Here is a 26,197-nt window from a genome sequence, read left to right on the forward strand (position 1 = left end):
TTTTGCAAGTCTTGTGCTTTGCATCACATCTTTTTATTTATTCATTCATTCATTCATTTATGAATTCATCATTGGTACTGAACTCGTACATAAGAGCCATTCATTTGGTTATTTATTCTATTCTTCACTTGCGCTCCCAGTTTGTCTGGAAACAGCTGCAAAATTTGCTCGGTGATTGTCAGGACAGACTATTCATTGACCTTAACAACCCGCTTCCCCCACCCCACATTTCTTCCTCCTTTGTATCAACTGTGGTCCTTAAAGAACATCAAGAACAGACGTGTCATATTTATTGATGATTGCTGTTAGACAAACTAGTTTTAAAAAAATGGAAATACAAATATTGAACATCATCGACTGGAATGACTGGTTATGGTAAAACAATACAAAATTGCAAGCATAATATTGAGAACCTTCACGATAATGAGAGGTCTTTTCACCGTTTTTCGTGGTTTTTCACGGGACTTTTTTATTTTATTCTATTCGTCTCCCCCCCCTTTTTTTTCATTGAAACACTGCCCCACGATTCGCGATTTCGCTATTCATTGTATTTTCCCGGAACGTATGCCCCACGAATAGAGGTATCCGACAGTATTATGCAAGAGAAGCATGGATCTGCATTGAAGATGAGTAGTTGCCATATTGCCAACATCTCCTCACCATGGGTATAACCTGTGTCAATGTACAAGATGCATTCAGAAGCCCAAAAATGTCATCATCTTCATCTTTACCAAATGCCAGTTGTGTTGTGTTTATAGAACCAGATCATCTGCAGTTTCCACAAGCAGGGATACACTCAACATCATGCTTCTTGCAAGTACATCTCAAACTGCTGCAGTCGGTCTGGCCATTTCACCTGATGACCCGCAGCAGCTCCTCAGGAGCTCGGTCTGTCTGGAGAGGGACAAGCCCCTGTTCGCTCTCCCGCCATCCCCTCTCTTTGAGAAGGAATCCATCCCCAGATCCCTTCCACTTTTGAACCTGAAAGTACACATGGAGACTGTGGTGGTTTGCTGCTGCTGCTAATGTAGGTGGTAAGCTCTGTGGTCGAACATGAGACGTGCTTGAAGCCACTTTCTCACAGAACTACTTGTGTCACAGAGAGTCTCGCTTTCCCATTTTTTCCCCCCATTGTAGAGGATCACCAAAGCTTTCTCCTGCAACTACATCATCATCGGTAGAAGCAGACTGTGCATCAACCACCTTGGTTTCTCATGGAAGTGACTGCTCGTCTTGAATTTATTGGGGGAAGCTCCTTTCCCGATCTCGCAGAGGCGAGATGTTGTGTCATATCCAAGGCCAGCATGGAGAAAGAGGATGTGTTTGCATTTGTCTGAACCAAGCTGTTCCTTGACCACCTTGATGTTCCAGATGTGAGAGTTATTTGTGTTCTTAGACTGTGCGACTTGGGGGGCGTTCCATGTGGTGTACACATTTTTCAGAGAAACTTTGACACATCGTCTCAGATTCACTCTTTTTTTGTGTGCAAGTGTTTGTATCCACAGTAAAACATTGTGTCAATTTTCAGACCTGGGGGCCCATTGGGGCCCATTTTAGGGCCCCCCCCAAATTTGGGCACCCCCGGTTGACCTACAATCTTCCAGTGGCCATAATCACAGGTTGTATGATCCGATTTGGATGATCTTGGTATCAAAATGCTCGTAAAAGAGAGATCTTTCGAATCGCGTAAAGTAAAATCACTCCGAAACAGTAATTAAAAAAGTTATAGTTTGGGGCGTCCTTTGACCTTGGGCCCCCACCCCCCAGCCAAACCGATAGTCCCAATTTTTTCGTGTGAGAATACCCCTTCATATACTCCAACACCTCAGCATAAATTAAAATGGGATCTCAATGGGTTCAAGTGTGATGATGGTTTTATTGTTCGGGGTCCAGATCTATCTATAATTCCAGCAGTGTGTGTGTGTGTGTCTGTGTGTGTCTGTGTGTGTCTGTGTGTGTCTGTGTGTGTGTGTGTGTGTGTGTGTGTGTGTGTGTGTGTGTGTGTGTGTGTGTGTGTGTGTGTGTGTGTGTGTGTGTGTGTGTGTGTGTGTGTGTGTGTGTGTGTGTGTGTGTGTGTGTGTGTGTGTGTGTGTGTGTCCGTCCGCTGTTTCTCCACAACCACTGGTCCGATCTAATTGAAACTTGCCAGATATATTGCGGGAGACCTGAGGATGTGCCTTTTCAGGGTTTGATATTAATCGGACAAGTGCTTCCAAAGTTATGGCCATTTATTTACAAAACCAATGACAAGACACGTTGTTGCGTGGGCGTGGCCGATGGGGAAGGGAAGCTCAGCCCCGCTCCCCATTACGGGTTACAACGTACGGGCTTCCGGATAATGATGACTTCGTGTATTCTAATAATTTATCGATTTCTTTTGCGCATTTATAGATAAACACAATGCCCCAAGTTATGATCGTTTTCATATTAGACGGTGCATAAATTTTGGTAACATCAGAGTGCTGGTATGCTCCAAACCAGGAAGTAAATTTTTTTTCTCTCTTCTCTTCTCTTTTTGTTTTTCCTTGCCACAACATTGCGAAAAGGTAAAATACGTTGGTACTAATTGAATAATTTGGTATTAAAACTAAATTGCGAATAATCGTAACTGCGAATAATATGCGAACTTCCGGGCCACGCACGTACGGGCACGTGAGAGCGAAGAAACAGCCTGTGTGGTTGTTGTTTGTTGCTCGCAGTTGAATATTTATTTATTAAATATACATGTATATACATGTGTGTATATGTGTGTATATATATATATATATATATATATATATATATATATATATATATATATATATATAATTTTTTAGTTTTTATTTTTTTATTTTTTACGGGCACGTACTATTATCACTAATTCTTGATTCGACATTGGGCGATGTTTGCCGTCATCGTTCCAATGACGTCACCTGCTGGCAGGCGACTTTATGTCTGAAATTGACAATCATCATCTCTGGACTATTTTATATATATATATATATATATATATATATATATATATATATATATATATATATATATATATATATATATATATACACATGTGTGTATCAGGTCAGGTATGGGAGCATGTGCCTGTACAGCGCGTCGCTGCGTCCACTTTCCGCCGGTACTCCAGGGGCCTCTGTCTGGCCTTCCCCCAGGCAGATGCCAGGCCCATCCCCATCTCCTTGAGATGCATCTCAACCTGCTGCAACCACGAGGCACGTGGTCGGTCCACTGGCCTCCTCCACTCACGAGACTCCCTCCCTGAGAGAATCTGGTGAGCAGGATCAGCGTCAGGAAAACGAGCCACATGTCTATACAGCCGCAACTGACGCTCACGGACCATGCAGGTAACAAATCTCAACCGAGTCTCTCTCAGCAACTGCTCATTGGACACAAAATCTGACCAGCGATAGCCAACGATTCTCCGAATAGACCTGGTACCAAAGGAATTAAGTCTTCGTCTCAGATCCTTTGTCAGAGTCCAAGTCTCGCATCCATAGAGCAAGACTGGAAGCACCAACGACCTGAAGACTCGGACTTTCGTCCTCCCGCACAGGCACTGGCAGCGCAACACCCCATGATCCAGTGAATCCACGACTCCCCAGGCCCGACCCAGACGTCTATTGACCTCTGACTCACAGCCAGCAGAGACATGAATATCACTGCCAAGGAAAGTGAATCTCTCCACGACCTCAACATCCCAACCACAAACAGACACAGACAGGACAGCAGCATCCAAGATGTCATTGGAAGCCTGGATCTTAGTTTTGACCCAAGAAACCCGTAATCCAACGGCTCCGACTCGTCATTCAGCACGTCGAGGGCCCCCAAAAGGATATCTAAACTCTCCGCAAAGAAGACTGCATCATCTGCGAAATCAAGGTCCGAGATCTTGACATTCCCAAACGATGCACCGCAGCTTGATCTTTCCAACATCCTCCCTAAAATCCAGTCCATAAAAGTGCTGAAAAGTGTGGGGGGGGGGGCAGTACACACCCCTGACGAACTCCAGTAACAACTGGAAATAAGTCAGAGATGGTACCACCACACTTCACAGCACTCTCAGTACCAGAGTAGAGTTCAGACATCAGATCGATCAGTTTTGGTGGCACCCCACGAAGACCAAGAATCCTCCAGAGGGCATCCCGATTCACTGAATCGAAGGCTTTACAGAGATCAACATAGGCTGCAACATCGAAACTCTCGGCTGCGTTCGGTGAGGACACGAAGAGCAAGGATACGGTCAATCGTTGACCTCTTTGGTGTAAAGCCTGACTGCTCTGGACGCTGGTGCTCAAGCAGATGGTGGCGAACCCTCTCAATAATTATCCGAGCAAAGACCTTGCCCGGCACTGAGAGCAGCGTCACCCCTCGGTAGTTGTTGCAGTCTTGGCGATCACCCTTCCCTTTCCAGAGAGGGACAACAAGGCCCCTCGTCCAATCAGTTGGGATGATGCCTGTGTTCCAGGCAGAGCACAAAACTGCATCCAACGACACGAGTGCAGCATTTCCACCAGCCTTGAGAAGTTCAGCATGGATGCCACAGATCCCTGGAGCTTTGCCCCGTTTCAACCGGTTCACCGCAGTCCGTATTTCCACAAGCGAAAGTGGACCACAGTTGATTCGATGGTCAGCAACAGGGATTGTAACACCATTGACGTCCAACTCGACAGCTGGTGGATCAGCCTGGTACAACCGCTAAAAGTAACCGGCCCAGCGGGCCTTCACTTCAGATTCCTCTGTTAAGAGCCTACCACTCTCTGCTCGAACTGCAGTGCTCCAAGGGATGGGCTTGGATGAACGCAATGCGCGAATTCCCCTGTAAGCGGGATGAGAATCACCTGTCCACAGGTGATGCTCTACCCCCTCACAGATTCCTCGCACATAGGCCTCCTTATCCACCCTTGGTGCACGTACAGTTTTACGCCTCAGCTCCCTGAACAGCTCAGCTCTGCCATTCAGCCTGACCCTGCGACTCTGGTCAATGGTATCCAGTGTCCCTTGAGAGACAAAATTCTTCTTTGCCTTGCGTGAGTTCCAAGACATCCACCGGCAACATCAAGGACGGTGGTCTTGAAGGTCATCCATAACTCTTCAGGACCCCCCAAAGCACCCAGATACCCCAAATGTCCACTCAGCCTGTTCGCAAACTCCTCAGCTACTCTCTCATCCTTGAGCTTGCCAACATCCAACCTCGGCTGGGATGGTACCATTCTCCAGGATTTAAGGTGCAGCTTTAGAGTTGCTACAACAAGCCGGAGGTCAGTATTGAGGAACTGAGCACTCCGGTAGACCCTGCAGTTCTGGATCATTCTCCAGCAACCGTCAACGAGGACATGGTCAATCTCCTTTGCCACACCGCCAGCGTTGGAATACCAAATCCAGCGATGAGCTTGTGGGTGCTGAAACCATGAACCGGCCACCCTAAGTCCATGACTTCTTGCAAAGTCAAGGAACTTAGTGCTATTCTGATTCATAGTTCCAGACCCATGGGGACCAACACACGTCTCATAACCATCCCTATCAGTTCCAGTCGATGCAGTTAAATCCCCCAAGATGAGAAGTGTATCTCGTCTGGGGCACTGAACAACCACAGACTCGAGCGTGGCGTAGAATGTGTCCTTCACGGTGAGGTCACTCGCCTCAGTCGGAGCATAGACACAGAGCAGGGAAATGACACCTAAGGAGTGACGAATCCTTCGTCTCACAATACGCTTGTTGACCAGTGTTACCTCAATTATCATTGGGGTCAGCTTATTGGACACAGCTACAGCAACTCCTTGGGTATGGTAACCATCAGAGCGACCAGACCAATAGTAGGTGTAACCACCCATCATTATCTCGCCGCAATCCGGTCTCCGAACCTAAGCGAGTGCTGCAATACCGATGTCCAAACGCTTGAGCTCAGATGATAACAGAGACAGGTGATCATCCTCTCTTCGGGATAGGACATTTCAGGCACCCACCCGAATGGACCGCCTCAGGTTAACCCAAGGAGACCGCCGTCTGGTGGACGACACCTCAGCACCACTCTGACACACTCTCCCGCAATCTAACCCAGGGAGGTTACCCCGTGGTTTCCTCCTTTCATCAAAGATTGGGGGTCCCGAAGGCTTTGCCCCAATCCCGTCATCCGGTGAGCTGCCCTGCGAAGGGAAGCTGCACAGGAGGTACTCCCACGGAGTGGGTTTTCAAATTTTTTTGGGTAATGAAGGGTTTTACCGTGGCCGGAGTGCAAATCCTGCCACCAACCTCCTAATAAAAAAGTAACCCAACTGCAGGAGGATGTCCGCAGACACAGTTGGGCACTAGATCTGGATGGCCGTTGGCTCACAAGGAGCTCCTCCGCCCTTTGACAGGTTTTGTTTTTAATCCTGCTGGGTGTCCATATCCAAACACCCTCCTCACCAGAAAACCTGGTGGGGGAGACGGTTTAGTCGCCGACAACCCGACCATGGAACAGGTTAGTACAGGTTTACATGGTACCTGTAGCAGGTCACAGTTCTGACCTGACCTGACCTGACCTGAGGTATTATATATATGTATATATATATATATATATATATATATATATATATATATATATATATATATATATATATATATATATATATATATATATATATATATATACCCTGGCGTTGGCATAGTGGTTTGGGTAGCGGCTTGGGATCCAAAAGGTCCTGAGTTTCAAGCCCCGTTGGCCACTTGAATTAATACACACCAGGAGGTTGACTTAGCCTGTCATCCTTCCGAGGTCGGCGAAGTGAGTACCAGTTTACTGGGTCCGGTGTATGCCCCGGTTAGAATAGGTGTATCATTATCCCTGTCGTAAGAGGCGACCAGGGTTGCGTCAGGAAGAGCATTCCGGCGTAAAACCTGTGCCAAATCATTATGCGGATCATAACTGATGATCCGCTGTGGCGACCCCTAACGGGAGCAGCCGATTGAAGAAGAGAGATATATATATATATATATATATATATATATATATATATATATATATATATATATATATATATATATATATATATATATAGCATCATTTGCGAAAAATTATTCTGCCTATTGTGTCTATTGATTTTTAAGTGTACATTTTTTGTATAACCACCATCGAATTAAGTTATAAATGGGCTAATCTCAGTTTTTGCATATTTTGCAGTAAGCATGGCGATTGAAGATCGAAAGGATTTCCGAAAATACTGTTGCGATCCGTTCAGCTGCCATAAAACGAAACAACGAAAAGATCTTCGCAATGTGTCAAATGATATGTTGATGAAATATTCTTCAAAGATGAAGAAAGATGACGGACTTTGTACTTCGTGCAGAAAAAAAACTTTCTCAGTTGTCACCAGAGCTTATTGAAGAATCATCTTCGACCAGTTCGAAATTATCATCAGAACGTACTATCGAAGGCATTGCAGAATCTATTTTGACAGATGAGGATGAGGAGGTTTTTGAGCGAGAAGCAGAAGTTGACCTATTAAACCAGTCGTTATCGATGATAGGCGAAAGCCCATTCGACAAACGATAGTTGGAAAGGAACCCAGGATCCGTTCCTGAAAAGCGAAGTAAAGTGGAAGATTCTGTGCGAAAGAAATTAGAATTAGTTGCTGGACCAAACACTGCGGAGAAAACACAAAATACAGCGTCAAAATGTGATGAAAACTGCATGCCAGAGGTGATCAAAAGCCTGAAAGAAAAATACGTTGTTTCGAGCCGTTCAGAGCAAATACGTATGTTGACAATATTTGCGAAGAATACGAGCATCAGAGGGATGATGAGTGAATTCAGTTGCTCCCAAAGAATGGCTGTGCAAGCCAAAAATTTAGAGAAAGAAAATGGTCTGCTATCGTCTCCAAATCCCAAACAGGGTAAATATTACCCGACGAAGTGAAATCCGCCGTAACCGAGTTTTACCGAAGTGATGAAGTCAGCCGAATAATGCCGGGAAAAAAGGACTGTGTGGTAGTCAGGAATGTTCATGGAAAAGACGAAATTCAAAAGCACCTGGTACTGAACAATCTCAAGGAACTGTTTCAGAAATTCAAAGAGAAGAACCCTGGCTTAAAAGTTGGATTCGTGAAGTTCGCCATGCTCCGTCCCTTGGAGTGCGTCCTGGCCGGTTCAGGCGGTACACACAGTGTATGTGTATGTACGATACATCAAAATGTGAAACTCAAGATGTTTGGTTCCAAAATGCCACAGATAGCCAAACTTCCTAGCTATCATCATGTGATAGCACGCATAGTTTGGAACCCTGCACAACCGGCATGTTATTTCAGAACTTGTGAAAGTTGTCCATCAATTAAAAACTTCCAAACCGAGCTACTGAGTGCTTATGAACTGGAGGATATTGATGAAATTCAGTTTAAACGGTGGACATCCACCGACAGATCTGAACTGAGCTCCATGGTCCTGCCTTTGGAAGAATTCATTAATCAATTCTGTGAACACGCGGTGAAATTAGTGAGACACGACTTCATTGCCAAGGCCCAATCTCAGTTTCTGAAAAATAAGAAAGACGAAATCGGTGAAGGAGAATTTGTCATTATTGGAGACTTCTCGGATAACTATTCGTTTGTCGTACAGGATGCGGCCCAAGGATTCCATTGGAACTGCTCTCAAGCGACAATTCACCCCTGGGTTTGCTATTTCAAATCGGATGATGGCAAATTAAACCATGATTCGTTCATGATTATATCAGAATGCAATACTCACGACGTTGTCTCAGTCCACCTCTTCCAAAGAATGCTCATTGAACACTTGAAATCTTGCTGTGGAAATGTAAATAAATTTTACTATTTCTCAGACGGTTGAGCTGGCCAATATAAGAATTGCAAAGCCTTCATAAACCTATGTTGTCACAAATTAGAGTATGGAATTGATGCAGAATGGCATTTTTTGCCACAAGTCATGGCAAGGGCCCTTCAGATGGCGTGGGAGGTCCAGTCAAACGAGAAGCAACACGTGAGAGCCTGCGTCGACCTTACGACAGTCAAATGATTTCTCCAAAATATATTTTCGCTTTTGCTGAAAATGGTTTGAATGAAATGAAGTTCGGTTACGGGACCCAAGAGGCGTATGACGAGGAAGAACGAAATCTGGAAGAAAGGTTAAAAACGGCCAAAACCATAGCTGGAACTCAAAAACTTCATGCTTTCATCGCTATTTCTGAAATTGCTCAAGTACGTCAATTCAGCCTTGGCGAGGAACACCGTATCGAGTCAGCTATTTCAAAATCTACACCAACCTTTAACGGGAAACTCTCAGGTTATGTCACAATGCACTATTATGGAAAATGGTGGCTTGCCTGCATCATGGAAGCCTTTCAGGACACTCATGAAGTGAAAGTGAATTTTCTTCATCCAAACGGGCCCGCAAATAGTTTCTTCTTTCCTGACATTGAAGATCACTGCATTTTAGACATTTCTGATATACTTCTTTCTTGAGAACCAAAAACTGCTACAGGTAGAACCTACACAATCAGTAAAAAAGACACACAGCTGTCAAATAAAATATTGGTTGGCAAAAAATCTTAACTATAATATGCTAGGAAAAACTCTTACTCGTACTAGTATCGCTTCCAGTTCCTGCATGTGCATGTGGAAAATTTCTGTACAATATACTGATATAGTGTATTGGAAATCTTGTGTTCAAATATTGTGCTATGTATTGTGGCGTATTGTGTGTCCAGCACCCAAGTCCCTGAACAATAAAACCATCATCACACTTGAACCCATTTGAGATCCCATTTTCATTTATGCTGAGGTGTTGGAGTATATGAAGGGGTATTCTCACACGAAAAAATCGGGACCATCGGTTTGGCTGGGGAGCGGGGGCCCAAGGTAAAAGGGCGCCCCAAACTATAACTTTTTGAATTACTGTTTCGGAGTGATTTTACTTTACGCGATTCGAAAGATCTCGCTTTTACGAGCATTTTGATACCAAGATCAGCCAAATCGGATCACTACAACCTGTGATATGGCCTCTGGGAGATTGTGGGGCAGCCGTGGGCACCCAAATTTGGGGGGCCCCGAAAATGGGCCCACAGGACTAAAAGTTGGTATTTTGAGTTTTTTCACCCAAGTGAATAAATGACCAATATATGGGGAGAAAATGTGGTATCATTGGCGGGAGGGTGTGTACACTTGACATGGAATGCCCCTTCGACTGTCGCAGAGGACACCTTCCTCGGTATGATGCAAGTGAGAGAGCTTTTGTTGCAATTTGTTTGAGGTCATGGTGCCTAATTCCTGTACTATTAATTATGGGATTTTGTTCTTTTGTATTCTTGTATGATTGTAATTTTGTACACCTTAATTCGCTAATTTGTATGCAGAATGATCTTTCATCCCCTTGAAAATTAAAATGAAAGAACAATAAATAACCTTGAATTGTGATGCAAGGTGCTCGTTGTGGTCTTGTACGTGACATTGGTTCCATTCCTCTCCCTTTCCCCCACACCTTGCAGGAGTGTTTTAACTGCAAGCCTCGAACGTTGAGCAAGAGAAATCCCGATAGCCCCAACTATTGCTCTACTCCCAATGTGCGACACATTTTTGACGAGAACAAGTACGTAACTGCATTCCCTCAATCCTTCCTGGAATTATTTGTGAGCCGACATCTATATCATATAAGGAGCTGTGTCTGTCTTTGTTTGTTTGTTTGTTTGTTTGTTTGTCATGTTGTAGCTTGAGAACGGATTAACGGATTTCAATAAATCCAACTACGGTGGATTTAGGGAACTCCCAGGAAGGTTTGTGACGAATTTTTTTTTTTTTTTAATTCTCTGGGTACACGTGGCGAAACTGCAAACGCCGACTTGTGATGCCGGTTATCCCCACACTCCCAGGAATCCATTTTCTTCTTGCCCTATTGATTAGTCATCACAGCAAAGATTGGTATTTCCATCAGCGAAGCGACAGGTCTTATATTCTAGTAGTTTAGAAAGAGAAACAAAAACTGTTATTGATTTTGGTGAGCAAAATGTTCCATAAGTTAGGGTGAGGTGGTGGGATGGGGTATTTTCTCATGTGGAAATTATTGTGAAATAATCTTCAGGGTAAAGTATTTCTGCCAAGACTTGGTGTCCTACATGTTGCATGCTGAAATGGTGTTTATTTGTTTTTCGTCTCTTCTTGTCCTTGTGCCCCCGAGTGTGTAGAATGTAGACTGCTCCTATTATTTCAATTCAAGGTTTATGTTTGACAGCTCATTCAAATTCTGCTCGACGGGAGTTGAGATCTGCCAATAGTGTAAGTAGAATCTCCATTAAACTCTGTTGCATCGATCTCCTAAAATGTACCTCCAACATCAATTTATTGGCTCTTGCCTAAATATTCAGTAAACTTGTGGAAAACAAGTATTTATTTATTTATTTCGTGCAGACTGATGAGCACAATGTAGCTTGCCCCGTCCATCAGCACAAAAGAGGTGGTTGTAATTGGGGTCGACATGATGGAACCTTGTTCGCTTGCACGGTGGCATTCTCATGTTGAGAAATTGTCATCTGAGCAAATGTTTGTGTCCTGGCCTGCTGAATTTGGTTTTCACTGTTCACCTGAACCACCAGAATTCAGTTAGACAAATGTTAGACAAACATGATGGTTTGTCTAACAGTGCGGCGGTCAAAGTTTTATGCATACAAAATGAGTACTTTCTCTAGATTAATTGTCGACAATTTTAATCTAAGTTGGTAATTGTTGGTAGAATGCATTGAATGCGAATGTTTTATCTTCGTACATTGTGAATTGCTGTTTTACATGTAAAATGGAAGTGTTCCCACTTTTGTCCAGGTGCTTGGTTCATGTGGAGCAGGGTGCCACGTTAAAATACTGTAAGATCAGACCACTGACAGAACACACACAGCTGGATCTGTGTCAGGCACGCTACGGCTGTGCCTGGCATGACTCGTGTAACTATGCACACAGCTTGGTGGAACTGAAGACCTGGGTTCTGCAGTTGGAGACTGGTGTGTATACTCTTCCACATACTTCTCCATTGTTGTTGTTTCATTTATATTGATGAGCCTTAATGGTTAAGGTGGCTGGCTGAAGATCCATGGGTCTTGAGTTCAAACCACTGTTTCGTTGAATTAACACCAGGTGAGTTAACTCAGCCTGTCATCCTTCCGAGGTCGGCGAAATGAGCAGTTTACTGGTAACAGGGTGCATTGCATCAGTGGCACAGCCGTACGTGCTCCGAGAAAGTGATGCAGCCATAGGCTGTATAGGAATAAATAAAAGTTATATGGAGAGTTATAAAAGGGGCAATAGTTGGATTAAGACTGTAAACACTGTGTATATTCATGTAGCTTTAGAACTTCTTGCTGGCTTTGTGTGTTCAGTGCAAGAAGTCTAATTCACAGTTGTCTGTGATCATGCAGAAAATGGGCAATAGTTGTTGGTTGTCAGGCTTAAGCCCCTGTCACACCTTGACGATTTAGCCAGCATATGGCAACGTATCAAAATTTATCTAAAACGCTGGCGTACGTTGAACTATTTTTTTTCCAGTTTTGGGCATATAAGAGTGTATTCATAACGAGTTGGACGTATGCATAACGTATTAGTAACATACACAGAACGTTTCGATAACTTATACCAATGAATGCTTAGCGTGTTGTCGGCGTTCACAACTTATGCCCAACGATAGTCTAACTTATTATATGCATTGCGCAGCAGCGTATCGCCGACGATCACAGGGCGTAGCCTATTAAAAGGCTGCCGCTCGACGATTCAAATCATAACCGCACTAGGCATCGAAGTGTCAACATCACCGTCATGCCGAAGAAAACTTCGAAGAACTCCTCGTTACGGAGTTCCACCATGAACTGGTCATACATGCCAAACTGCCGTCGCCTCCCGATCCATGGTCTCACCCAGTTCCTTCTCCTGGCTCTATTGGCACACAACTGGTACAGTGTCAAATCGATGAAGTCATGTTGATGTTGGAGGACAGCGAGTAGGTATTCTCGTCTCAGCCTTGCCGGATCCTCCATCTCTCGGATGGCATGGACATCTGCTCACCATGGAGTCTGGAACACTGACGGGTTCCTCCTGTGAACCCCATTTTTATACACCAATTCCCCTAAACGCTTCCAATACCCCATTATACGGTAGCTGTAAGTTAGAAACACGTTTAGTAAGCTATGTGGTCGGCCGGAAGACATCAAATACGTCTAGATACTTCAATATGCGTTGGAGATACGTTACACATAGGTTCAAAGCACGTTACTCATAGGTTAGAAATAAGTTTCGGGTACGCTAGACATTACCTCGACGTATTTAGACTTATGAGTAACTTACAAGTAACGTGTTTCGACGTGTGTCAACGATCGCATAACGTGCCTACAACTTATGGCCAGCGTATGCGGAACGTGCGAGTCTTACGCTGGCATATGTCAAAAAATTTTGAGCATGCTTAAAATTTGTCAATGAGCTCGGCATACTACGACGTATGACAGCGTGCTTCAGCGTACATATACAAAACTTACTCATAACGTATTCGACATGTGCCAGCGTATTCGCCAAATTTTTCATACGTCGGCATACGCTGGCTAAAACGTCAAGGTGTGACAGTGGCTTTAGATAGGTGAATGACCTGGGGGTTGGGGCGTAGCCTTGTGTAGGACTTCGACTGGGGTGTAATGAAGCCATTTGGGTCATGATTGGTGGACTTCTGAGGGGTGGAAACCCTTTTGTCCCCGAATGGTTAATGTCAGGGTTGGGTGTACAACCCCTGCCCAAACAGGATGCTTTCCCAATGACCCACAGGCCTGTGTGCTTTTGCCCACTAGCTGGCAACCACTCTTGTCCTGGTTGAGCTGAAACAGCACTATGTGTGTTCTCATGCTGACTGTTCTGTTACAACTTTGTTCCCCAGATATGCTGCACAAACTATGTGTTCTATACCATGTTCAGCTTGCTCTTTGCACTGTCCATTTCTTGTGTGTGGTGTCTTTGGAAGGATCAATTGTTGTCTTGTTGTTTTGTATTTTGGGATTTATGTTTTTATACCGTGTCTTGTGTAATAAATTCGTTATTTATCTCTTAAGGAATGGCTTGCCTTGTAGTGCCGCCATTTTGTTGCGCAATCAATCGGGTTCATTTTGAGATCCCTGGAGGATTTCATTTATTCTAACCTTGTTTAAGAACTAACATGGGATTAGCTCGGCTGGATCACAGGCCGGCGATAACCGCTTGGTACTGCCTTGTGAGAAACAGTGACAGTTTGACCATCTTTGAAGTCTCGGCTTCAGTGTGCGACGGTAACTGCTCGGGAGTGGTTTTGTTCTGTCGGGAGGTTGCCGTCCATGCGGCATTGTTTTGCTTTGAGGTTGATGGGGAATTGGAGGGTTGAAGTAAATTGTATTTTAACTCTACAAGGCATTTGATACTCTTCTTGTATTGAGCTGGTAAGGATGGCAAAAAAAAAAAAATACACAAAGAACGTTCTGGAAATAAAGGTTTATTAGTTGTGAAGCATTTTTACTGGCATCCCACCTTGCTCTCCAAACTCTGCCTATGGCATACATGGCCATCTCCACTCTTGGGTTTGTGATCTCTGCTACTCTTGTAGCCAGCATGTGGCTCTCAACAGAATCCTTTCATATCCTCTCCCTGTCGAGGCTGGAGTGCCCCCAATGCACTGATCTCTCTGACTCGCTGGAGAATCCTCTTCATCTATTTGCTGATGACTACACCCTCTTCCGTGACATCCCTCATCCTTCAGACAGGCAGGCTGCAACCTCTTCCCTCTCTTCACACATTGAAAAAAATAATCACAAGATGGTCAAACACTTGGAATATGTCTTTCACTCCTGAGAAATCTCACTCACTCTCTCTCTGTCTCCAAAAGGACTATCTGGCAAACGTTCCCATCTACTTTCTTAACAATCCTCTTGAGGAAGTTGGGTCATTCAAATTTCTGAGTCTCACCATCATCCACGATTTTTCTTGGGCAAACCACGTTTCAAAGTTGGGCTCCAAAGCCAGCCGTCGACTGGGCATCCTCCATCGTATGCAGTCCTTCCTTGGCACACGAGGGGTTTGTTCTGTTATTTGTCATTTGTTCTATCCAAGCCATTTGTTCCACGTTGTCCACTTTGCAAGCCACTCGCCGAACCGCTCAGGAAGTGGAGCAAGCAATCAAAGGGAGGTGTTCCTTATGTTAGCAAAAATGGCGCCGTAGTCAGATTCAAAACAATACTACAACCAATTAAATGTTCAGAGGTATACCCCTGTTGTGTATACTTTTGATATTGTTGAAATGTGCATTTCATAGTTTTATTCTACTTTTCGTCCTAATTCTTCAAGAGCTACAAACATGCAAAACCATCCCCAAAATGTACAGGGGTAGGGTCCATAACTAAGCTTGGCAGGCAAATTCTCCTTCTGATTTTCCATTTCTTTATCTTTCTTTCCCTCCTCCTCATTCATACTCTTAAGCCGCTGCAAGCACAATAAATTTGTTTGAGGAAGTTGTCACAAGATGATCGAGTGAAACTGAAAACAATGTGGCCCGGACAGCATTTGCTCGAGTATCACCATATCAGTTTATATATGGAGACCTCCATGTTGTTAAGCAAGGCCGAGCACTCCATTCTCTTGACGTGCTTGCTTTAGTGTTTTGAATCGAGCAAGCAGCTTGGCAAGCGGTATCAAGCTGCTTGCTGACGGAACACACCTCTCGACTCCAATCCACATACAAGGACTTCACCCGCAGGAAACCGAGGCCTTCAAGATTATTGGAATCTCCCGTGATGAAGCCGAGTCTATCACTTTCCCATCGCAGACAGGTCGATGGTCTCTGTCTTCTACCACCTCCTTCCTGGTCTTGCACCCTGTTTCTTGCACCCCCCCGCCCCCCATGTTTCTGCAGGGTGCACGCGATCCACCATCACCCCCCTCACATGGTGAAACTCCCAAAATCCAGAATCACTACTCATCTCCAACCATTCGTTCCTCTGTTTTTTTTCCCACCTGTGGAACTAGCTGACACATTCGCTTCAATCTCATTCTTCTCTCCAAATCTTCAAGACTGCTGTTCACCATAATTTCAGATTTAGGTGGCTGTAGATCTCTGATGTAGATGGGGTGCAAAGGAAACCCCCATCCAATACCATGATCCTTATATCCATATTAATCCTCCACCCCCTCACACCCAAGCCCACCTCCTTCCAAATTTCCAGTTTTTTTCCTTCCTGAGAGCTTGCTTCGGTTTCCGTATTGTTCACTCCCTGCATCCTCGTTTACCCCGCATTCCTCCCCACACCCATTGTTTGTCCAAGTCTCCCTCTATCTTGTCCTTGAACTCTGCTGTTGCTGTTTCCCCCCTCACTCTACTGTTCAATTTGTTCTGTTATGTCATTGTTGACTCGATATCCAAAAAAGGGGGGTGGGGGAAGTAGTTGTCCATGGATTTTTTTTTCAAACTCTGATGCTTTGGTTATGAAACCCTTGCAACTGAACTCTGTGGCATTGTGCAGAGTGTTCATGATTTTTAAATGCTCCTCCATGAACCTCGACACTGTATACCACCAAAAAAATTTAACCTTTTTGTAATCGAAGCTCAGATTATCTCACTTTCCCTGGGGTGCAAAGGGAACGCAAGATAAAATGATGGAATCATTTTGAAGGTTTCTCTGAATGACGTCAATTAAAGTTGAAACCTGCCGAATTGAGTACACCCAACCGGTTGAGATGAAAACATTTGAGACGTTGACTTCTCGTGGCCCTGATGGTCTGCGTGCGTTGCCTTTCGTTTTCCCAGGAATGCCGGTGGAACGCATTGAAGCAGCATCCCAGTTTCTCTTGTCACAAAGTTATTCTGCCAAGATGCGTCTCGAGGTAAACATGCAACTGCAACATGAAAACGGATCGTCTGTCCAAACTCGGATGTCCTATCACCGCCGGTTGAATCCCCGTCTCCCATTCCTCCTGTCTTGCGTTACTTCCTCTGCCACATCTTTCCATCTCGTGTTTTCTGCGATTTGGTCCGTTCATCCCTTCTTGGGTATCTTGTGTCCTCTTGCCTTCCACATTCACATTGGTAACCTTCCTGCCGATATAAACATCATCTCGCCTACATATAATTGTTTTTCAAAATGGAATTGTGTAAGTATATCAACTGGGAAGATAAAATATTTCCTTTGTTGTGAATTCTGTTTTCACTTTTTCGTTGAAAATAAATAAATATATATATTTATTTATATACAAGTTGGTGTAATTTGGACCATTGTAAGTAAGTCGACCTGAGAGCATTTTGAATGCCCTTCATGTGCAGAAGCTACCAGAGGAAGACAGGAGTTTTAAACCACTGTGAAAATTTCCCATCAATGGAACAAATATTGAACTTATGAAGGATGCTTCTCTGTTGTGCAGCAACCTTTGCTGCTCCCAAAGTGTCCTCTCTACATTTATCAATGGCAGCAATGATCTTGCTGCTTAGATTGGCTCATTTCTCATTGCCGTAAATATTGATGAGAATAATTGATTTTTCACTTTGGTATTCCAGACAGCAGTTTGTTTGTTTTTTCCTGTTGTGAAATTCGCCTTCTTTGGTTTGTTTTTTTTTTTCCTTTTTTTTTTTTTACGTCATTACCGTTTAAAAAAAAAAAAAAACAGAAGTAAAGAGCAAAGATGGAGTCATCATGAGGAATCTGGATAGGATTCGGGTTTCAGCCGTTACTCCCCAACCCTCGAACCGATCCAGGCGCAGCCAAGTGAGCCTTACAGAAACATCCCTGCAAGAATTCACTTCTCCTGGGAGAGATCGATAACGAAAGAGAGGAAAAGTGATGAAAGGGAAGAAAAACCGAGAATTAGAATGAATAAAGACAACCGTGAAAAAAGAAAAACAGAAATAAATGTGAAATGAACAAGGAACGAAGATGTCGGGAAGAAGCCGGACAGATAGATTTCAGCAGTTACTCCTCAGGCTCAAACGCAGCAACATGTATGTACAAGCTACCAGAGGTTCGTCAGCGGGGAAGCAAAGTCCACACAGCATCAGGATATAGTATATGCTACAAAAAAAATTAATAAACTACTGAACTAAATCCAACCATATTTGGCATGTTGTCGAAACTCTAAGGGTACCCTGAGTATAGTTTCTGTCTGGGTAGTATTTCTGGGTTGGGGGTTCAGGGTGGGGAGAAGACCCCAATTCTCTCTATAGAAATGTGTGTCGTATCGCACCACCCGTTGGTAGTCGGTATTACAAAAAACAACGTAACAATATGCATTGCAGTGATGCTGAAATCTGAGTGCGAATAATTCATAATTTTCAATATGTTCAGTGAAATCTGTGTGAATAAAAGCATCCAACACTGAGCTCTGCAGCGAAGCGGAAGTGGTTTTTTTCTCAAACCATAAGCAGCAAGGATGGTTGATGGAAGAGATGTTAACTGACTTCCAAGCAGGTGGGAGATGACCTCGGGCAAATGTTGACGTGAACAGAGCAGAGTGTTTGTGAAGTACAGCATTCCGTCTTTCGATTAAATCCGTCAGCAAAGCGACGGGTAAAAATGGCTAAGTTGCTAAAATGCGTGCACGAGGTAGGGGTGAGATGAAGCGTTTCCAGGTGGATGGTAAGTATTCTGATCCTTCTATGTAGTGATGTTAAAAATAATGTTGCAGTGAGGCTAGTGGTTCTTTTTCTCTGATCAACATAGCTTTTGTTTTGGCTCCGATACACCTCTGGCTGTGAGTTTTTTTTTCATGATCCAGCACGGCCTGTGCTTCTCTGTTGCTGACAGTGTTTTGATTTGTGTCTAGCAAGTCTCCAGTGATGGCATCAAGACTCCTCGGTTGTACCATCAACTGAAGTTTGTGTGCAGTGACTGTTGGCGCAGCGGCCTTGCAACTGGTCCCGACCCCAAGCGGAAGTACTGCGAGTCGAAAGCTCGTCACTTGTGCGTTCCTGTACTCCATACTTTCTTTTGTTTGTTTGTTTTTTGTTGTTTTTTTTTTAAACTGTATTAACTGTGGTCCAGATTTTCATGCCAGAATTATTTTTAAAAAGGAAAAAAACTTCATCTTTACCTTTTGCAAGTTTAGTGCCTTTGGTCCTTCTTTCACACGCTGTTATGGTACGTTTGCCTAGGTGGTCAATTAAGAAATGTATACTGCTCGCCTCGTCTCCTGAACGCAAACGATGGATGCCCATCCGCACCTTACCAGCCACCAAGATTCAGCCAGCGCAGTATGAGGTAAATTCTTAATTTATCATTTCTGTTGAGTATACAGATTCTACAAGAACAGTTGTAATGTCCATGTAAATGCTTTCTTGTCCATACAAGTGTGCCCCTCTATACCTCTGCATGCTAAGCTGTATGTACTGCCAAATGTGCATTTTTAGCTCACCTGTTCGAAGAACAGAGAGCTATAGTGATACCCCTGGCATGAGCGTCAGTGTGAGCATGAGCGTGAAAATGTTAAATTTTTTGTATTACGGAAAAACTCCTCGACGGATTTCGATGAAACTTGGTGGGGGGGGGGTTCGGCATTATCCAAGGATCATGCCATTAGATTTTGGACTTGGTCCCCCCCCCCCAAAAGAAAATTGTTAGAGAAAAAAAATTTTTTTTTGCATTTCTACATGTTTTAAGCGATTTCTACCCCCCCCCAAAAAAAATTGTTAGAGAAAAGAACTATAACTCTGTCGGCACTGTTAACATCATATTTAATGAATAAGATATAAGGTTCACTTGAGTGACCCAGCAGTATTGGCGGCGGAGGTTTTGCACTCTCCTGAGTGCTCCCCCTCTAGTTTCCTTTCTCATGCTTTTATCTACCACACTTTTTTATACGCCCGATATATATATATATATATATATATATATATATATATATATATATATATATATATATATATATATATATATATATATATATATATATATATATATATATATAGATATATAGATATATAGATATATAGATATATAGATATATAGATATATAGATATATAGATATATAGATATATAGATATATAGATATATAGATATATAGATATATAGATATATAGATATATAGATATATAGATATATAGATATATAGATATATAGATATATAGATATATAGATATATATATAGATATATATATATCGGGGCGTATTATGTGATACCGGTCGTCCGTCCGTCTGTCTGTCTGTCCGGCCGATCCTGTCCGCACTCTAACTCCCAAAGTTTTCAACTTTCACGTTTCATATTTGGTACATAGGTACAGACTGTGGAGACGGTGTGTCGCGACATACGTTCGTCATCTAAAGTGGTTGCCATGGCAACCAGGATGCTATTTTCCATGTAGTAGCACAATTAGTAGCACATGTAATAACACAACCTGATGGAGTACTGCTCTCCCCTCTGGGCTGGTGCTCCTGCCTCCCACCTTTCTCAGCTTCACGCTGTCGAAACCAGGGCATTTAAGATCATCGGCATCTCCCGCAATGAAGCTGAGTCTTTGGGCCTCTCACTCAATCACCGCAGGTTGGTCGGTGGTCTTTCTGTCTTCTACCGACTCCTCTCCAGCCTTGCCCCCCCTGCTCTCTCTGCGATTTGTCCCCACCACATTTCCACAGGGCGCTCAAGGTCCGCCAACAACCCCCTTCTGGTAAAACTACCAAAATCATGAATCACTGCTCATCTTCACTCTTTCATTCCTCTTTTTTTCCCGCCTTTGGAATAAACTTCCTCATTCTATTCTTTCCCATTCTTCCCTGCAGGCTTTCAAAACAGCTGTTCACCACCACCTCTTATCTTCCCCCATCCAAATCCTCGATATTTTCTACCCCCGATAATCCACCCAAGCCCACTTCCTTCATTTCTCCTGCTTTCCTTCCTGAAAGTCCCTGAAATGTCCATCTTCTCTTTGCCATGTTCCCCGTCCCATCCCCATCCCTCTCACTTTCACAGTTCACCTAATGTGTCTGTTCCCCACTGTTGTGTCCCTTCCACTCCCGCCCCTCTTGTCTCATGCCTCCTTGCTGTGAGTTGTGTGTTTGCTCTCATACGAGCCTCGACCAAGGTATACAAAAAAAAAAAAAATTCTGTATATACCTTCTTGTTAGGGTGTATATTGTGCTCACTTGGACTCTTGTTACTGATTACAATATACAAATACATATATTGCTTTATAATTATACTTCACTGCAATGCTTTATAAAAAATATTAATTATTAGACTCGTCTTTTAAAAACGATAAATGTATAAACAGGCGAGCATTGGATGGCTTTGACACCAACTCTGGTAACTTTACTCTCATTGTCATCCCGCACCCCTACTCATGATCATTTCGACCCCCATTGACTTGACTTAAGTCAACTCTCTAATTGTGTGTGTGTGTGTGTGTGTGTGTGTGTGTGTGTGTGTGTGTGTGTGTGTGTGTGTGTGTGTGTGTGTGTGTGTGTGTGTGTGTGTGTGTGTGTGTGTGTGTGTCTGTCTTGGGTGTGGGCGTCAAGCGTATTTGCGCGAGCGTGATCAGGGTCGAACTGGGTGGCTTTTGAACAGTGATATTTGCGAAAGAATTGCGGTTTATTGTTATTTTTTTATTTTTTATGAAAAGCATTTGCTTGCAAGCTGAATAAGCACGACTTTAATGTATTAAGGAAATCGGGGAGGAGGGGGTATGGGGAGGGAAGGAGTGAGTGGGGTGGAGGAGCAAGAGAAGATGGAGTGAGTATGGTGGGGTTAGGGATGATCAGCCCGGGTCGCGCTGCTGATTGATGATCGGAGTGTCCCAAACTGATGAAGATGTTTACTAGCTCTGCCAGGTGGGCAGCAGTACAGAAGCTCGGTTCAGCTAGCTTGTTTGAATGTGGGATCATTGGCAGGGGTGGAGGGGATGCAGAGAAGGAGGTTGGAAATGTGTGTGCAGGAGACCAAGTGGAAAGGAGACAGGGCAATGAGATTGGTAGGAGGATACAAGCTGTTGCATGTGAGTGGGGATGGAAGGAGTAATGGCATGGGAATAATCGTATCAGAAAACATCAGCAAGCAGGTGGTCAGAGTGGAAAGATGGGAAGGACGGATAGTTACGGCATTGTTGGTGGTACAGAGGCAAATGTTTGTGTTGTGTCAGTATATATGTGCCACAAATGGGAAGGACTGGGCAGATAAGTAGGAATTCAGGGATGCACTGGAGAGGATGATGAGAATGGTTGAGCTGGACATTAAGCTGTGCATTGCAGGGACTTTAATGAGCATGTGGGAGTAGCGGAGCTGGGGGAAGAGGAATGCTTTGGTAAATTTGGTTGGGGAATGAGTCATTGAGGGGGTCAAGAGCTGGTTCATTCTTTCAAAAGTGGGAAAGCCATGAGATTACCTGTAGGAGTGGACATCATAGAACAGAACTGCGTTTGGTGGTGGTAAGGAAGCGACCGTTGTGGAGGGTTAAGGATTGTAAAGCAATGGCGGAAGAGCATGTTGCCACCAAACACAAGCCTGTGATGTTTGTGGTACGGATGGAGAAAAGAAGGGATATTCAGAGCAGGGGTTGGAAGGTTATTAGTTGGGAGAAGTGAAGGGGAAACATCATCATGGAGTACAAGGAGAGTTGAAGGCCAGGTATGAGCAACTTAGCAAAGAAGCATAAGGTTTGGAGGAGGAGCGGAAGAAGTACGCAGAGGCGTTTAGGGGAATTGCAGAAGTTTTATGTGGAAGGACATCAGGAAAGGGTGCATCGTTGAGGGATAGAAACCAGGTATGGTGGTTGGAGGAGGTAGCAAAGGCCGTTAGTGAAAAGGAGGGTTGAAGAGGATAGAGAAGATCAAGGCTAGGGTAGGCAGCCATGTGCAGGGTTGCTGCACCTCTTTGGACAGGAGAAGAAAGCAGCAAGGAGAGCTGTGGATAAGGTGAGGAATAATTTGGAAGAGGATGGTCGGAGGAAGATGATGTATAAATTGGCTCATGACAGGGATGAGGATGACAAGGGGGGGGGAGGTGATTAAGGATGATGATGGGAGTGGGGGCAGTATTAAAGGCATGGGAAGGCAATTTCAAAGAGCTGTTGAACCGGGAAGGAAGCAACGGCGAGCTGGAGCTACCGTGCTATATAGATGGGAAAGTGGAGTTGGTGGAGATCACAGAGGAGGAAGGGCATGATATGGCATTGAAGAGGAGGAAGAAAGAAGGAGCACCAGGCATTGATGTGTGTACAGAGATGACAATTGCAGCTGAAGAGTCCGAGTCAATTGGACGAAGAGGCTGTTGAACATATTGTTGTGGTTGACCAAATTCGCAAACCACTATTCAGGTCCCTTAGGTGAGATATCTCGGTAAGTATATGTGTAGTTAGGCCCAAACCCGTTGTCTAGAGGGAATAAATGTCATTCATGCGTGCTGCGACTCTTCAGGATAGCCGTTTTTCTTTTACTATCTTTATTTTGGACCAACCGCCATTGTTACCACCGCCAACCGCGTCTCACCAGTCGTCACAACATCAACCACCCACCACAACGCCGCTTCACCACAACAGCCACGACCTTTCCCGTCACACCTCGCAACCGTCGCATCGCCACCGTTCTTGCGCCGCTTGTGGGTACCGGTATTGGACTCATGCAGGGCGCGCGCCGAACAGCGTGTACAAAACCACGGATTTTCCGCTCCAAAAACGGATCAAAAACGACACACGCCCACTTTTGTTCCGTCCAATCGGTGAGCGAGGGGCGATTTGGCCCCGCCTCCAGGGCGTTGGAGGGCGGTCGCGATATGCAAATTCATGGATCAAAATGCATTCACGCCCACTTTTTCTCGGGCCAATGGGGAGCGAGGTGAAAGGTCGAAGGCAGGGGGTCAAAGGCGAAGCCACGGGGCTTATATAAGCGGCTGCGTTCGTCAGAAAAGGGTGGTCGTGTTGTTGGTCGTCGTCGTCGTCGTGTGCGTTGGAGTCGGAGCGAAGAGGACGGAGCTGTGGAGAGGCGGTGAAGGCAGACGAGGGGGTGCTCGCGTCGTGCCGGGAGCTGCACACCAGGGAGGCCGACGGCGCGACCTGGTCGAGGTGGAGACGCTCGTCGCGGGACTCGAGACAGAGTAAAAATCCTCCTTTCCCCGAGCATCAGCAACCCCCTCCTGTTTCCCCCCCGCGCTGAGATAGTGCGACCAAGGGGGCCCCTTTTCCCACCCCCTACCAGACACTGTCCGCGAGGCCCGCGGAGTTGAGGCACCATCGCCGCTCCGCGTCTCATCACCAGATGGGTAGGCCCGACCCGGTCTCGGCCTCAGGCCCGCCTCATCCTTGAGGGTGTTCTTTTTCTTGGTTTTGGGTATGTGTTGTCGGCGCCGTCTGTGAAGTAGAATTGTATAAGTGTTGCCGTGTGCTCGGTAGTAGGTATTAGCTCTGCATTGTGTCTTCGCTTTCACATTTGCTTTTTGTGTAAAATTGCATTGTGTTTCTTTTCCTTTTCTATGTGCTTTTGGTGGAATTGAATATGTGTGCTTTCCGTTCATCGCGAATAAATGTGCTTTGTGTTGAACTGTTTCCCGCTTCGCTTCGTCATTTCATTCATTGAATCCTCATCTTGCTTCACGTAAAGGGTTGGTAGTGGGCTGAATACGCCCGATAATTAATCGAACCGTCGAGGCCGACGATAACACCGCTCGGTTATCCCGATAGTACGGAACGGGTCGCTTAAGTGGCCCGTGTCCGAAGTCGACCTGCGGCGAGGTGCGATCGCCCGGTCTACCCTCCGTGTGGGTACTTAGGTAGGTCGAATTTGGCGAGCAACCCTATCCCACGCGGGGGCCGATTGGCTCGATCGCGGTGAGACCGAAAGGTCCACCCGTGACTGGTTCCCGGCGTTAGTCCGAGAGGGTCACGACTGGATTGTCCGTCCGGTGGGCGACGTGCCGCGATTCGAGTTACGTGGCCGTCCGCACGCCGGCGGGCGCGAATACATAACACTGGTGTCAGGTCGTGCGATACAAATCCATCGCCCTCCTCGCAGCACTGGTATCGGAGAACAGGAAAACGGGCTCTCCTGTCTCCAGCTAAATTCACGGGAATCGGTCCAGGGGTGAGAGAAGCGACCCCTGATTCCCTCCAAATTACGAGCGAGCAAAATTAACCCTTCACGAGAAGCAAGATGGCGTCTCAAGGCGAGCTGGAGCCGCGGGTATTAGAAATGGATGTAGAATGTGTAGAATCCATGGCTCAGGATGAAATCCCCGTGCAGGAAATGTTGGTTGTACAGGAAAACGAACTCGCCCAACTGAACCCAGAGCCCGAAATGGGTGCGGCAGCGGCCGCGGTGTATGACACCTCCCCCCCCCTCTCCACCAAAACCCTTCCCCAACCCTTGCCGAAACGGCTCAGCTGAGTGCATCCGACATGGCCCAGCTATGCGCCATGCTGGCGGCAATGACAGCAAGGATGGATGCAAATACAAATGAAATGAAAAACGAAATGAAAAACGAAATGAAAGGCATGAACGAAAAGATGGATGCGAATACACAAAAATTGGATGCGAATACACAACAAATGAACGGAATGGAAACAAACATGAAGGAAGAAATGAAAGAGCTGCGGGGGGAGACGCAGAACATGGGCCAATGCCTGCAGGCGGGCATGAAGGCCGTTAGCAGGGAGCTCAAAATGGCGACTCCACGTGTAGGAGCGAACGAGCTGGGAGGGGGTGCAACGGTGACCGAAAGGGAAAAATTAAATGGGGAGACCAAAACGTGCGAGACGAGACACGAGGTGACGACAAAGGAAATAAAAATAGTAGAGACAAGGGAGGTAAAGGGTGAAGAGGTGACTGAGTTGGCAGTGACGGTAGCCGGGAAGGGAACGATAGAGGGAAGACTGCACGATGAAGACGGGGTAAGTGACGCACACACACACACGGAGGTAGTGGAGGATGATGAGGGTGAGCTCGCGGAGCGTGTAGGGACCCAGTGCGAGCAGCTGGATAGCCTCCTCCAGGAACGAGGGGAGGGAGTATGCCCCCTTGAGGCGAGTCACGACCAGGTGAGTTCGGTCGTGCTTTGCGAGGTTGAGGGGACGAGTGCTGCGGACAGGTGCACGGAGAGCTTGGGGGGTATAGAGGCCCCGGAGACCCTTGTGGGGACACGAATCCCCAGTGTGGTTGTCCCTGTGTGTGTGGTGCAAGGCGTGAGTGCGTCCCCGTGTGTGGAAGCGACCCCGTGTGTGAGTGGTGTGGTGGCGATGGTGCCGGAGTACGTGCTTCCCAGCACGCCGTGTGTG

At 45.3% G+C, this 26,197-nt stretch overlaps 1 protein-coding gene across 2 annotated transcripts in view; it reads left to right on the top strand.

The window, feature by feature from the left end:
• The window catches only part of ZC3H7A (zinc finger CCCH-type containing 7A), a 139,112-nt gene that overhangs the window by 84,488 nt on the left and 28,427 nt on the right, over positions 1–26,197 (top strand). For both annotated transcript variants that reach the window (XM_085891973.1, XM_085891974.1), the window contains 5 exons: positions 10,466–10,566; positions 11,790–11,965; positions 16,765–16,841; positions 18,771–18,907; positions 19,099–19,204. In XM_085891973.1, the coding sequence (XP_085748099.1) occupies positions 10,466–10,566; positions 11,790–11,965; positions 16,765–16,841; positions 18,771–18,907; positions 19,099–19,204 (597 nt within the window). The remainder of the gene's footprint in view (positions 1–10,465; positions 10,567–11,789; positions 11,966–16,764; positions 16,842–18,770; positions 18,908–19,098; positions 19,205–26,197) is intronic.

The sequence above is a fragment of the Eptatretus burgeri genome, chromosome 8 (assembly GCF_056783735.1).
Source record: "Eptatretus burgeri isolate ZD-2024b chromosome 8, Ebu_testis_v1, whole genome shotgun sequence".
Classification (NCBI taxonomy): Eukaryota; Metazoa; Chordata; class Myxini; order Myxiniformes; family Myxinidae; genus Eptatretus; species Eptatretus burgeri.